Source organism: Danio aesculapii, chromosome 12, assembly GCF_903798145.1.
Source record: "Danio aesculapii chromosome 12, fDanAes4.1, whole genome shotgun sequence".
Classification (NCBI taxonomy): Eukaryota; Metazoa; Chordata; class Actinopteri; order Cypriniformes; family Danionidae; genus Danio; species Danio aesculapii.
The window spans coordinates 14,776,957-14,792,964 of NC_079446.1; the positions used below are offsets into that span (position 1 = coordinate 14,776,957).

Consider the following 16,008-nt stretch of genomic DNA (forward strand, 5'->3'; position numbering starts at 1 on the left):
AGCGAGCGCACCTACAAAGCCCCGAGACACAGTCTTCCAACGTGTCCCCTGGCCCTTACTTACCTGTTCAGGAACAGTTATATTTTTCGGGGAGTCGCAATAACCCAGTAAAATAGGTTTTAATAAGACAGTACGTTGGGAAAGCATTCCGTCCCGATAGGGAGGACGCTGCGGAGCTCACCTGTTACCCAGAGGGGAGACCTGGTGACAACCTATGGACTAGCCCAGAGATGGGGAGTCCTTGCATAAGGATGGTTAGCGGGGAGGGAAGACACAAGCCTGTCCTAGAAGGAGGGACTATACCATGGCTGAGTGAACGTATGGGATCGCCAGCGGGGATCACGCATAGCAGGCACCTATACCCAGAACGTGGGCTGACCAGTGGGTATGCCAACAACGTAACGGGCCAACACCTGACTCCTCTGCTGAGTCAGGTGCTGGGGGCCTCGGAGGAACTCTGCAGGGTTCGCCAAAAAATGGGGAACTAAATTGACAAAGCTGAAAAAGCGCACGTATCTCCGGGTTAGGGAGAGTGGCGCAGCAAGCGTATTTCGACACCTCAACCGAATCGTTTCCTCAATCACCAAGGGTTACCTAATACCCTTGAGGAAACCGGCTCCACTCGCAGATTGTAAAACCGTGCAAATGTATTGGGTGTCACCCAACCCGTAGCTCTACAAATGTCTGTCAGAGGGGTGCCGCGTGCTAATGCCCAGGAGGATGCGATGCTCAGAGTGGTGTGCGCTCTCACCCCCGGGGGACACAACTCACCCTGGCTCGAAAAGCGAGGGAGATGGCATCCACTATCCAGTGGGCCAACCTCTGTTTAGATACGGCACTTCCCATCTGCCGACCACTGTAACAGACTAAGAGCTGGTCAGAGGATCTAAAGCTCCACATATATTCGCAAAGCGCGAACAGGACACAACAATGAAAGGGCTGGGTCTGCCTCCTCCGCGGGCAGCGCTTGCAGGCTCATTACCTGATCCTTAAACGGCGTGGTAGGAACCTTGGGCACATAGCCAAGCCGGGGTCTCAGGACAACGTGAGAGTAGGCCGGCCCGAATTTGAGGCACGAGTCACTGACCGAAAATGCCTCCAGGTCCCCAACCCTCTTAATCGATGCCAACGCGACCAGCAGAGCTGTCTTCAAGGACAGAAATCTCAAGGATACTGAGTCGAGTGGTTCGAAGGGATCCACACGTAGGCTCATAGCACTACCACGAGATCCCAAGAGGGCATGAGAGGGGGGCGGGGTGGAAACATCCGCTTCGCACCTCTGAGGAACCGGATGATGAGGTTATGCCTCCCCACGGTGCCGCCATCCACGCATCATGATGAGCAGAGATGGTGGCCACGTAAACCCTCAGTGTGGAGGGCGACAGCCTTCGCTCCACCTGTCCTGAAGGAAAGAAAGCACAACACTGATCTGGCAAGATCAAGAGTCTTCTCGGCGAGAAGCGCACCACTCAGTGAATAGACTCCACTTCAAGGCAAGGCAAGGCAAGGCAAGTTTATTTATATAGCACATTTCATACACAGTGGCAATTCAAAGTGCTTTACATAAACAGGAATAAAAGAAACAAGTATAAGAGAAATAAAAAACAAATAATAGAAATGGTAAAAATAGAAATAAAATAAAATAAAAGCAGATAAGGAAGAAAAGCAGAAAAGCTTCAGGGCGTAGGCATGCCTCCTAGAGGGTGCACTAGCCTGAGTGATGGTATTGACCACCGCCAACGGTAGGTTACCTAAGTCTTCCTTGTCGCGTCTATGGACCACACGTGGAGGTTCCACAGAACTGAGCGAGGGTGCCAGATGGTGCCAGATGGTGCCCTGTCCCTGAGAGAGTAGGTCCTCTCTCAAAGAGACCTGGCAAGGGGGGGCGTGGAGTTCTGATATCCAGGTCCGGTTGGGCCAGGGGGCGCAACTAGCAAGACCTCCTCCTCGTCCTCCCTGACCTTGCACAGAAACTGCGCGAGTAGGCTCACTGGGGGAAACGCATACTTACGCATGCCCCGAGACTCGGGGTGGAGTCGCCATTCTCCCGGGGAAGGAGCTGCCGTGAGAGCCTGTTGGCCGCAAGGTTGAGCCCATCCGGGGTGTGAATAGCAAGCAGCGACTTCAGCCGCGTATGACTCCAGAGGAGCAGACGGCGAGCGAGCTGAGACATGCAGCGGGAGCGTATACCCCCCATACGAATGGCATTCGCTACCGCAGCCGTGCTGTCCGTCCTGACCAGCACGTGTTGCCCCCTCAGCCGGTGCTCTAGGCAGTTGATATGCCAATGCAGCTGGGTTCCCCTCCACAGGTCCGCAGCAGCATGCCCGCTACACACGGCCCCCCAACCCGTACTGGAGGAATCTGCTGAAACGACATCATGCCTGGACGCCTGACCTAGGGGCACACTGGCCCGTAGGAAGGAGGGGTCTTTCCAGGGGGTGAGGGTGCGGCGACACAGCGCAGTGACAGTCACTCGGTGTGTGCCCGCATGCCATGCGCATCTGAGGACCCGATCGTGAAGCCAATGCTGTAGTGGTCTCATATGGAGCAATCCGAGCGGCGAGGCCACGGCTGCCATATGCCCCAGGAGCCTCTGAAATGATTTCAGGGGGACCACCTTTTTTCTGTCGAACTCTCTCAGACAGTTCAGCATTAGCTCGGCGCGTTCGAGTGATCGAGCCCAGCTCCAACCCGAGAAAGGAGATGCTCTGCACGGGGGCGAGCTTGCTCTTTTCTCGGTTGACCTGAAACCCCAACGGGCGGAGGTGCCGGAGCACCTTGTCTCTGCGCCTAATCAACTGCTCCCGAGTGTGGGCTAAAATCAGCCAGTCGTCGAGATAGTCGAGTATGCGAATGCCTGCGAGCCGAAGGGGCACGAGGGCACCCTCCGCGAGCTTAATGAAAACCCGCGGAGACAGAGAGAGCCCGAAGGGGAGGACCTTGTATTGCCATGCTCGACCTTCGAACGCAATCCGCAGAAACTGCCGGTGGCGTGGAAGTATGGAGATATGAAAATACGCGTCCTTCAGATCTATTGCTGCAAACCAATCCCGAGGACGAACGCATCGCGTGATGCGCATCTGCGTAAGCATTCCGAAGTGCAGCCTGTGAAGGCAGCGGTTCAAAACATGCAGATATAGGATTGGCCATATCCCATCGCTCTTTTTTGGGCACGATGAGGTACGGGCTGTAAAACCCGCACTCCATCTCGGCTGGAGGGCCGGCTCGTTTGCATCCTTCGCCAGGAGGACCGCAATCTCCTCTCGCAAGACAGGGGCGGACGCAGGGCTGACCCCCGAACTGAATCGCATAGCCGAGTCTGATTGTATGGATGAGCCATTGCGATGGGCTGGCCCGCGCTAACCAGGCAGGCAGAGCCCCCTGCAAATGGTCCCACCCGCACAATCACTGACGTGCCAGCGGCGGGGCAGCGTGGAGTGAGTGGGCTCACCTGGGAAGCACTGGGGTCCCACGGGAGAGCAGGAGACGAGATGTTCTCGTCTCGCACCCAAACTTCAGAAGAGGGGCTGGGAGTGGAGAAGAAGGGGATGGGAGGCTTTGAAGGTCTTGCCTCCTTATATCCTCCACATCACACCCATCTAGTCGGTCCGGCCACGGGGCTGGGGGATAAACCATCACCAGACCCACGGCCGAAGCAGCCCGAGAAAGCATGGCCATCATGTCTGCTTTTTAGATGCCAACGCCGCGCTCTCCACCCCGGAGGGAGGGAGCGAGCGGGCTCGCATCCTCATCAGACAATGACAGCCCATCCTCCAATGCAGCGATGGACATCTGACCCCCGGTGTCATCAGGTGAGAGAGCGACCATCCAAGGACGGATCGCTTCTCTTGCTTGGATGGAGCGCGTGGAGGAGCGAGAGGTCCGCAGCCCGAGGGCGGTGGATTTACTCCCACTGAAACCCTCAGATCTGCCTCAGTGCCAACCGCAGAGCGGGTGACAACTGGGGTGGGTGTCTTTTTTGCAAGAGCGAGCCGCGATCTTAACTGCGCAACAGACATGACATCAGTGATGGCATGTTCTGCCCGCGAGCACCGCATTAACATGCTGGACCCCCAGACATAAAACGCTGTGCTCGTGCCCATCATCTGGGGATAGGAAACCACCGCATCCAGAAACGCACGGTCACAGTGACGTCTTGAAACTGACGCGCTGCACGACCGTGTTGCTCTTTTAGGAACGCTTTTTTCCTATATGCAAACCGCTCTTGGAGGACCGGACCCAAAGAACGCCAGGCAAGGGAGAAATACCCAGCTCGACCATCTGCCACTGCGTATACGCACTCTGGACCGGGAGAAGCTGCTTCTCGATCTCTCTCTGTAGACACAGGTTGGAGATACCCTCAAAGACTCACTCAGAAGCTTCGTGAAAGGCTCTGAAAGCGAAAGGATGTCGAGCATGGCACTGGCTGCGTCTTTATAGCATGACTGATTGTCATTGATGCCAGCTGTGCACGCTGACGCCGCCAACTCATTGGCATTTCATTGGCCCGTTTTTATACTCTTTCAGATGATTGGTTTCTGACGAAATCCCCATAGTGTGTCATGGATTGGTCAGGCTCTCACGACCCCCACTCACGAAGATCACCATCACCTGACTTCTAATGAGCACACAGCTGCATCACATTCACGAGCACCAGATAAAAGCACAGCACTCCAGTCGCTCATTGTCCGGGCTCGTCTCGACGAAAGCGGACAACTGAGCGACCACTCAGCGTAGTCATCCTCAGCTAAACAAACGATTTACTTACCTGTTCTCTTTGTATTCCTCCTAGTCTTCCTGGTCCTCCCGAATCGTCCTGTCTTCCAGTCCTTCCAAGTCTGTGTCATCCTCTGTCAGCTGTATCTGGTGTGTGCTGTCCATCCTCGTGTATTCCTGTTACCCAGCCACGGAGGAAAAGACCCCAACATCATTCCTGATCCTCCTGGCTATCCTTCATGTGCTCCTTGTTGTCATTCCATAAACACCCTAACGTTTCCTTACCTCTGTCTCCTGTCCGCTTCATAACAGAAGCCCGGACCCATAACGACGACAACATGAGCACCCTCGATCACTTTCAAGAGCTGGTGGACCAGTTGAAGCGGATTCTACAGCCACCAGCTCCACTTTCCAACGCACCACCAGCACCGAGCACTTCCGCCTCCACAGTTTCTTCTTCGGCCCTTCCTTCCAGTCCCATGGCCCGACCAGCGCCCTACTCAGGCGGAGCGGGGGAGTGCAATGGTTTTCTGTTACAATGTTCCCTCATATTCGAAATGCAACCTTCTCTATATCCCACAGATAAGTCAAAGATCGCCTACATCGTATCACTACTCTCTGGACCTGCACTTAAATGGGCTGAGACGATCTGGAACCAAGCCGGGCCGGTCATGAATTCCATCACTACCTTCACGGAGTATTTCAAAGAGGTGTTTGGACGTTCTGATGGGGAAGTAGCCGCTGGAGAGCAGCTGTATCATCTAAAGCAAGGTACTCTATCTACACAGGAATATGCTCTCCGGTTTCGCACTCTAGCAGCTGCAAGTGGATGGAATGAGAGATCGTTGTTGACCACGTACCGGCTCGGCTTGGAACCCACTCTCCGAATCCAGCTGGCCACATTAGATGATACAATGGGTCTGGAGAGATTCATCCAACATTCTCTCCGATGTTCCGATCGTCTCCGTTCCTATCAACAGGACACCATCACCCCCTCGTCTGCACTCCTCCAATCGCCTGAGTCAACAGCCTCTCCAGAACCAGAACCCATGATAATAGAGTCTGGAAGACTGACATCAGCGGAACGACAGAGGAGGCTGACCCGGGGTCTGTGTCTATACTGCGGTGTCAGTGGACACACCCGTATGGAGTGTCCCCTTCGTCCCATTCGGACTTCAGTGAGTGTATTCAGTACGAATATTGAACAATGTAAACCACTTACTACCACCGTACAAATAACTACTGCCTCTATTTCTCTCCTTGTCACAGCCCTCATCGACTCCGGGTCAGCAGGGAACTTCATCTCCCAATCCCTCTGTCGTCAACTCCACCTCCGTACTGAGGCGTCCTCGCATATATACCAGATACAACCGATAACCCAGTGCACTCGATCTTCGACCCGTATCCATCGACAATGCGAAGACATCCTTCTTCAAGTGGGGCTGTTACATCAAGAGAGGATTCAATTTCTGGTTCTGGAGGGTGCAAATATGGACATCATTCTAGGGCGCCCGTGGCTGGTGAAGCACGATCCCATCATCTCTTGGGGCACAGGAGAGATAAAGAAATGGGGATCTGGATGTACACCTACCTGTTTTCCAAATCTCCCTCTTCAAGGTCGGAACCCCATTTCTTTGTTTGCAACATCGGTCGAGAGCCCTCCTGAGAAGCAGTCTATCCACATTCCTAAGGAGTACAGCTCCTTTCATGATGTCTTCTGCCCCAAGAGAGCTTCCCAGCTACCGCCGCATCGGCCATGGGACTGCGCGATCGACCTAGTTCCAGATGCCCAGTTGCCAAGAGGTAGGATCTACCCGCTCTCGCTTCCAGAGAATCAGGCAATGGAAGATTACATAAGGGAGGCTCTGAGTCAGGGGTACATACGTCACTCAAAATCACCAGCCGCCTCAAGCTTCTTCTTTGTGGCCAAGAAGGACGGAGGGCTGCGTCCATGCATCGACTACAGGGTCCTAAATAACGGTACAGTAAAATACCGATATCCCCTTCCTCTGGTACCAGCCGCTTTGGAACAGCTCCGAGAAGCTAAAGTCTTCACTAAATTGGACCTCCGCAGCGCGTATAATCTGATAAGAATACGTGAGGGGGACCAATGGAAGACAGCATTCGTGACCCCTACTGGCCACTATGAATATGAGGTCATGCCTTACGGTCTGGTCAACGCCCCCTCCGTATTCCAAAACTTCATTCATGAAGTCCTCCGGGAGTTTCTTCACCACTTTGTAATAGTGTACATAGATGACATCCTCATTTACTCCCGGAGTGAGGCCGAACATCGCCAACACGTTGCGGAGGTCCTACACACATTGAGAGAACATCACCTCTACCTCAAAGCGGAGAAATGCTCATTCCACCAGAAGTCGATTCATTTCTTGGGATACATCATTGATCAAACCGGTATACGTATGGATGGGAAGAAAATTGAGGCTGTTCTATCCTGGTCAGAACCCACTTCCATTAAGGAGCTCCAGAGGTTTCTTGGGTTTGCTAACTTTTATAGACGGTTTATCAAGGACTACAGCAGGATTACATCACCTCTCACTAATCTCCTCAAGGGTAAACCCAAAGGACTGGAGTGGACCAAAGAAGCAGCCGCAGCCTTCCGCCTTCTTAAGAAGGAGTTCACAAGGGCCCCACTCCTGACTCATCCTGACCCAAATCTTCCTTTCGTGGTGGAAGTGGACGCATCCACCACCGGCGTCGGGGCAGTATTATCTCAACATCATGATACACCGCCCCGACTGCATCCCTGTGCCTATTTCTCTCGGAAGTTGAGCCCGGCGGAGCAGAATTACAGCATAGGAGACAGGGAGCTGCTAGCAATCAAGCTAGCCTTGGAGGAGTGGCGTCACTGGTTGGAGGGAGCCAAACATCCGTTCCAGGTGATCACAGATCACAAAAACCTCCAATATATCAAAGAGGCCAAGAGACTATGTCCACGTCAAGCCAGATGGTCACTTTTCTTCTCACGTTTTGATTTCTCCATTTCCTATCGTCCAGGACCCAAGAATCTAAGAGCAGACGCTCTCTCTCGTTTACACGAGCATCACGATCATGAAGAACTCCCAACGAAGATTCTTCCCGAACACATCTCCATTTGTCCGATCACCTGGAACGCTCCTCCAGTCGTTGCCACTCCGGAAGCCCCTGCTCCGCCGGGATGCCCTCCTCATCGGCAGTTCATACCACCTGAACACCGGGTAGATCTGATCCACTCCTTACATACCTCGCTAGGCACTGGACATCCAGGGATCAACAATACTCTCTCGCTAGTATCCCAACGATTCTGGTGGCCAAACATGGCAAGGGATGTGAGGCAATATGTTCAGGGCTGTAAGGACTGTGCCCAATCCAAGAGCCCACGTCATCTACCCGCTGGAAAGCTCCATCCCTTGCCGATTCCGAACCGTCCCTGGTCACACCTAGGAGTGGACTTTATCACTGATCTCCCTTCGTCAGAAGGTAATACCTGTATTCTAGTCATAGTAGATAGATTCTCAAAGTTTGTCAAACTAATCCCTCTGAAAGGTCTTCCCACAGCCTTTGAAACAGCCGACAATATCTTTAATCAAGTCTTCAGGTCATTTGGTATTCCAGAAGATATTGTGTCGGACAGAGGTCCACAGTTCATCTCACGTCTATGGAAAGCCTTCTTCAAGCTCCTAGGTGTGGCCGTCAGCCTCTCTTCTGGATATCATCCCCAAACCAACGGGCAGACAGAGAGGAAGATTCAGGAGGTGGGACGGTTCCTGAGGACCTTCTGCAGTGGTCACCAGAGCTCCTGGAGCCAGTATTTGGGCTGGGCAGAATATGCCCAAAATTCACTGCGGCAACCCTCCACCGGACTCACGCCATTCCAGTGCGTCCTGGGCTTCCAACCACCGCTCTTTCCCTGGGATGGCGAACCATCTGATGTCCCCGCAGTGGATCACTGGTTCCGGGAGAGCGAGAGAGTCTGGGACGAGGCTCATCAACATCTGCAGAGGGCAGTCCGTCGAAGCAAGGTAACCGCCGATAGAAGAAGGTCTGAAGAACCCAGATACACACCCGGACAAAAGGTGTGGCTATCCACCCGGGACATACGCATGCGACTGCCCTCTCGCAAGTTAAGTCCCCGATTTGTTGGTCCCTTCACCATCGTGGAACAGGTTAACCCCGTCACCTACAAACTACAATTACCCTCTCACTACCGTATTCACCCTACATTCCACGTATCACTCCTGAAACCCTATCACGATCCTGTTCTTCCCTCCACAGAGCCTGACCACGAAGAGGAACCCCCTCCTCCACTGCTCCTAGAAGAAGGAGCCGTCTACGCAGTGAAGGAGATCTTGCGTTCCCGACGTCGTGGTGGCCAGTTGGAGTACCTGGTGGACTGGGAAGGGTACGGCCCCGAAGAAAGGACATGGGTTCCCAGAGCTGATATTCTCGATCCTAGTCTCATGGTGGAGTTTCATGAGAGCCACCCTGAGTTCCCAGCGCCTAGAGGCAGAGGGAGACCACCACGGCGTCGGAGGTGTCGGCCCTCAGGAGCGGGCCCTGGGGAGGGGGGTACTGTCATGGATTGGTCAGGCTCTCACGACCCCCACTCACGAAGATCACCATCACCTGACTTCTAATGAGCACACAGCTGCATCACATTCACGAGCACCAGATAAAAGCACAGCACTCCAGTCGCTCATTGTCCGGGCTCGTCTCGACGAAAGCGGACAACTGAGCGACCACTCAGCGTAGTCATCCTCAGCTAAACAAACGATTTACTTACCTGTTCTCTTTGTATTCCTCCTAGTCTTCCTGGTCCTCCCGAATCGTCCTGTCTTCCAGTCCTTCCAAGTCTGTGTCATCCTCTGTCAGCTGTATCTGGTGTGTGCTGTCCATCCTCGTGTATTCCTGTTACCCAGCCACGGAGGAAAAGACCCCAACATCATTCCTGATCCTCCTGGCTATCCTTCATGTGCTCCTTGTTGTCATTCAATAAACACCCTAACGTTTCCTTACCTCTGTCTCCTGTCCGCTTCATAACATAGTGGAAGTTTCCACATAGCATTGGAGTTCCCCATCCGAAGGGGAACTCCATGAATCTGAAAGTCCATTTGAAAAGCTCACATAAAAAGGCGAACTAAGAGTACCTGGACAAGCTAACCTCTCACCCCTCTGCCCCGAAAGAGAAGCGATAGGCCAGATAACATGGGGAAAAAACATGATACAACGGCATCCATAATAGACTGCTTCCATTGCCGACCAAATAGCTGCAGGCTAGTTAATACACAGGAACACCAAAACAAGAATGTTTAAGTTCAAAGGGAACTCTAAGGAAGCTCTCAGATTTCATCTGAAATATTTCAATTTGTGTTCTGAAGATGAACGAATCTCATGGGATTGAAGCAACATGGTGGATGAGAAATTAATAACAGAATTTTAATTTTGGGTAAACTTATTCTTTAGATATCATTTGATTTAAATGTGTCTGGTGTTTGCAGGTGGGTCTGGTTTTGCTCAGCACACTGAGAAACAGGGACACTTTCACCAGCATGAGCACATTAAACAGTCTACAGTTCCAGCAAATGACCCCTGTTCCCATGACTGGAGTTCCATTCTTACATCATCCTCGTCCAGTATCAGTCATCATCACTTCTCTAGTGGTCCAGAAACTCAAGGACCAACACCTAGAGAGGCCCCACGACCAGAGGGTTTATTATTGAGTGTTTGTCCTGGAGATGGAGCCCATGCCAGTACGAGCCAATCACAACCTGTTTTGCAGAACTTGTTTCCTCAAAACTTGGGTGGTTCCGGTTTGTCCTGTAAGGTCACACCTAGCTCGTATCCACATTTACAAATTTCCACAGAACCATCTATTTCCCACTCCACTTTAACCTTGGGTGAAGTGCACAGGACGTCAAAAGTGGGCCTCAGTCACAACCAGAATTTGGTATCTTCCACTTTTCCAGAAGAGCATTCTCCACCCTCTCTAAAGGAATCGGGCATAATTCCCTGTTCACTTATAGAATCATCTGAGGTACAGCACACCAGTCAAGAGTGCCTGCTGGGTAACCAAAGGCTGGGTAAAGACAGTGAAACATCAGAGAGCAGGTCTAGCGAGTCCAGTGTAGGACTTTGCAGCCAATCTGAGAGCTCAGAGACCACTTGGTGCCTGGATCTAATAGACTGACACGATGGAAGACTACAATCAACAATAACAACACAATGACACATTTATCTTTTATTATGGATTTCATAACATTGTTCTATTATAATTAAATGGAAAGCACTTGCTCAGTGGTTAATCGTGTGGACAATCACAAAGCCCCCGTTTCACTAATAGGGTGTCTTTGCTGGTGCCTGATCCCTTGCCATTCCACTTCAGAAAAGGGCAGTTGGTGAGTGTGGAAGAAATGTAATCTTTTCATTAATATATAATAAAATAGGAAGAAGTCGGCTCAGCAAATAATCATTTAGAATGCCTCAAAGCAAGATTTCTAACAGTAGGGTCTCTTTGCTGGAGCCAAAGGCAGTGCCCGGACTTTCCCATTACTCTGTTGAAAAAGGAAGCTCCAAAGCCAGTACCTGGAATCCTTTCCCATTCCACTAGAGGAAATGGAAGCTCCATTGTGGGACACATTTGTGCCAGAACAGCCTCAAGAACCTGCTAGTCACAAATAAGGAGCCACTGAATGTCAGTGGCTTGGCCCTGATGTCATTACCAAGTGAGTTTTCAAAACTACAAAAACATGCACACACAAAACCCCTAAGGGCTGGTTTCACAAGCAGGATTTAGTTTAAGCCAGGACTAGGCATAAACTAAGCTTTATCCAGGCTTTATTTAATAGGAAAAGTAAGCCACTTTTATACAATTTACTTGTATCTTGAAACTATTCTATGGCACTGATGTATTTTTGCATGCTATGCTTAGCTTTATCAGCTCATACATCCAATTTAGTTTAGCACTTGCCTTAAAGTGTGTGTGAAATCAAAATTTCAGTAACAATTTACAATAGCAGTACATGAAAAACTATGTGTTAATATGTAAACTAAACATTACTTTATTATGGACTAATGATGAGTTAATGTATGCGCTAATCATGAATTAACTTTTACTACAACATATGAGATAAATTACATCAGTACGTAATAACCGGTTATGATCTATTACTGAACCAATACTGAATTGTCCGCCTCTGCATCGCGGCGCACCGAAGAAACAATTAATTTTGACACCCCTATTAGTTTATGCTTAATTTAACCATCATGAACTCATGACATGTATAATTATATCATGACTTTACTTGGAGGGGCACATCATCATTAATCCATTCTTAACCATTCATGAACTCCTTATACTCATATGTTAATGTGTTTACACTGAATAACAATAGAAAAGTGTTCTGTCAACATCAGCATGAACAGTTTAAACACAGGAGTTCATGAGTATTTAAGAATGAGTTAATGGTGATGTGCCCCTCCAAGTAAAGTCATGACACAATTATACATTAACAGCTTATGAGTTCATGTTGGTTACATATAACAAACTTAAATGTTAATTTATACATTAATTAACAACATGTACTAACAAGTAATTAAGGTAGTCAGTATTCACACATGATCTCATGTGACCCATGTTGTAGTTAAAGTTAGTCCATAATTAGAGCACACCTTAACTCATCATTATTCATAATAAAGTAATGTTTAGTTTACGTATCAATACATCATTATTCATGTACTGTTATTGTAAAGTGTTACCAAAATTTACAATGGTCATTTTGCAATGACCATTGTTAGACTTGTTAGGTGAAGAATGAATATGTACAATTTAATTAAATGAAAAAAAAAATTGTTTTGGTAATATTCAAAGTGTGACTATTTTACTTCGGCATTTGGAGTGGCAGTTCTTTTGACATCAGTTTATCAGTTTGACGTATTCAGTCAAAATCTTAACTATGTCCATCTTACAATTAGTTTGACTACATGTACACTGATGTTTACATCAGTGTGTAAAAAGAAAGCTCTACCTCCTACTCAATATTCCACTTCAGTTGGAAGTACATCAACATACTTAAAAAAAGACGTGTACACTCACTGGCTTTCCGGTTCACGTGGACTTTAAGCCCTGCTTCTGAAACCAGGGGTATTTCCTTCCTTTAATAATCAAATAAGATATAATCAAAGCAAATATGCAACCAACATGTCAACTAATGCACAATTAGCTGATGTACAGTACTGTGCATCTATATGTAATATCACATTACTAAAATGACTAAAGCCTTTTATTTGCTCTGTTCAAATTTATAAATACAATGTGGGATTTGCTTGTTATAAAAGAATGTATGACTTTTGACCATTGTATAAACAAGTTTGACAGGTGATGACATGAAGACAATGAATCAGACAGAAGGCCATTTTCGATAATAGAAGCCATTTATCACTTTCACAAATTAAATAAGTGTAAACTGACTGACTTTTTCAGTAAAGACACTATATCTGCGGTCTGTAAAGCAATTCGATTTCTATATTTTTATTTTATATTAGTTCACCCAAATTATAAATATTCCTGTCCTTTCAATTCAAGTACTTTTTTCTATTAACTTTTTTATGCGTGAAAGACAAATGAAAATATACTTTAACTAGTTTCTCAGCATTTTTTTAAAGACCAAGTAAAGATATTATGAACAGCATCCTTTAACCTAAGCCTTCTGAAGAGACAAATTTAATGAATAGATTTAGATAAGTCTTAGATTTATATAATGTCTAGGAACAGATAATTGCTCATATATATAACATATTAAATATGGAAAGCACAAGCTCAGGTAAGCTATGTCCAATTTTATCAAAACATTAATTTATTTACTAGCATTTAAAAAAAAATTCAGATGTGATTGCTAATATGTGTGTCTGTTTTAATTGCTCAATCCAGCTCAAGACACTAAAAGCTGTGTACCCTACAGTATATTGTCCATAAATATCAGCCCATTTCACACAACTTTTTTTTCCCCCAGAAACACGGTTCCTGGCATTCCATCCTAATCACAGAAGTTGTACAACTATGCAAAGACGCATGTGCAATGGAGAGCAACTCTTAAAAATTTGTGACTGTTTGTTGTCAGTACAGTAAACGTATTAGTTGTTTACTGTGGACATCCAAAGACATTACATGAATCACTTTTATTATTTATTAATTTATTTAACTATGGGTTAAAATGTTTATTCCTATAAAGGAATAGTTCATTCAAAAATGAAAATTACCTCATCATTTTCTTTCATCTGTTGAACATGATATTTTGAAGAATGCTCGTTACTCATCGACGTCTATGATAGTAAAGAAATCATTATGGAAGTCAATAGGTCCCAACAACTAGCATTTTTTATGTTCAACAGGAAACTCAAACAGGTTTGAACAAGTAAAGGATGAGTAAATGGTGACATTTTTGAGTGAACTATCACTTTAAAAACATTCTGAAATGTTGAATAATTAAAGGATTGTAGATAGCAAAATAGATGCACTTATGAAAAAAAAATAGTTTGATTTGTAATTTACTGCCAGCATCTCACTGTTCTGACTTGCTGAACAGTATACAGTAATTTATGTCTATGATGGACTGCCATCGTTTTATCACTTATATTTCTAAGAAAATGATTCTTATTTAAGTTTTGTCAACTAGATCAGTGTTTCTCAAACACAATCCTAGTGGATTACCAACACTGCATGTTTTGGATGTCTCCTTTGTCCTCAGCACCCATTACAGGTCTTTTAGTCTCTGCTAATGAGCTGATTATCTGAATCAGGTGTGTTTGGTTAAGGAGACATGGGCTGCATCTGAAATCGCATACTTCCATAATATATAGTATGCTAAAAACATTATGCGAGCCGAGTGGTATGTGCGAATTCATAATGCTGCATCCCAATTCACATACTATCCATCCTAAACAGTATTTGGAAATAGAATTAGTATGTCCCTAATCATAGTATGTTGAAAAGAGTATACCAAAGGTTTCCGCATTTACTATTTCGGTAAAAATTTCAACTGTAGAACCATCCATACTCTTGGACGTGAATTCGATTAGAACTACAAACGCGGGTGAAAAGTATTAATAAACTACAAACATGTTGGATGCACGAGACCAACCGTAAAGTAGAAAGGCTTCGATAAAGATGTTTGTATGACTGTTGCTTAATATCTAGCCAACAGGAACATATTTACAGATGTTACTACTTCAATGTGTTCCTTTTGCTGCCATTCATACCTCGGCGACGGTCGGGTTTCCACAACACTAAACAGACTTTTCTGTGCGTACCTTATGTGATCAGATGTGTTCAATTAAAATATAATTTTTATTTAGTTTTCTTAGTAATAAACATGATCTTACGAGGGCTTAAAGTATTCCGGCACCATGCCGGATCTCCGGTGTGCGGCCGTGAGAGAAAAAAAAATAGAGCTTGCACATGCGGTTTAGTTGGGGATGCTCAAAATAACCGATTAAGCAATAACTGAAAGGGCGCGTTTGTAACCGACGGTCCCGGTCCAGCTGGTTATGAACAAGGAGGCGGAGAGAATGCGCTGTTTAGTTTTGGCTTGATATATTTAAATAAAAACTAACACCGAACTGCTTTTAACGCTCAAAAAGTTAAACTAAAATGCACAACTCTTGTTGGTTGCACCCGCGGGATGCACAATGAACCAAACGCGCCATTATTTTAATTCTATATTCGTGAAGAATGAGCCATGAGATTAAGATTTTTGAAGGTGCTCTCTAGCGGCGAAGTTCCTGGCAGAGTAGCGAGTGAAAAAATGTGCATAAAGAAATTGGACAAGAGGAATAACATTTTAAATTATATAACAAGCATCGTATTCTTTCTAATCCTCGCCCAGTTTTAATACAAGTTGTGTTTTTTTTATATTTGTGGCTGGGAAGTTTATTAAGAATATATTTATAATTATATATAATTAAATAAATACATAATTATATATATATATATATATATATATATATATAGAGAGAGAGAGAGAGAGAGAGAGAGAGAGAGAGAGAGAGAGAGAGAGAGAGAGAGAGAAAGAGAGAGAGAGAGAGCAAAAAATTATTTTTATTATACTTTTAGTGATCTGCTTAAGGTAGGTCAATTTATTTTTTTTGCTTTTGATGAAGCAGCATTCAACTTAAGCTCTTTAGACCATGCCCCTGACCGTTTCTCAGTGTTTCGCCGCAATATCTTTAAATAAATTATTTATTTAGGCATATTTCCATTATTAATTTATTTTCATTATTCGTTTATTATTATGT

General features: G+C 46.6%; 1 protein-coding gene across 1 annotated transcript in view; it reads left to right on the forward strand.

Moving 5' to 3' along the window:
* The window catches only part of LOC130238849 (potassium voltage-gated channel subfamily H member 4-like), a 47,433-nt gene extending 31,744 nt beyond the window's left edge, over positions 1–15,689 (forward strand). Inside the window, exons 11-12 of the mRNA XM_056469964.1 lie at positions 10,218–11,441; positions 13,728–15,689. Of these exons, the coding sequence (XP_056325939.1) occupies positions 10,218–10,906 (689 nt within the window). The 3' untranslated portion in view covers positions 10,907–11,441; positions 13,728–15,689. The remainder of the gene's footprint in view (positions 1–10,217; positions 11,442–13,727) is intronic.
* The last annotated feature ends 319 nt before the right edge of the window (positions 15,690–16,008 follow it).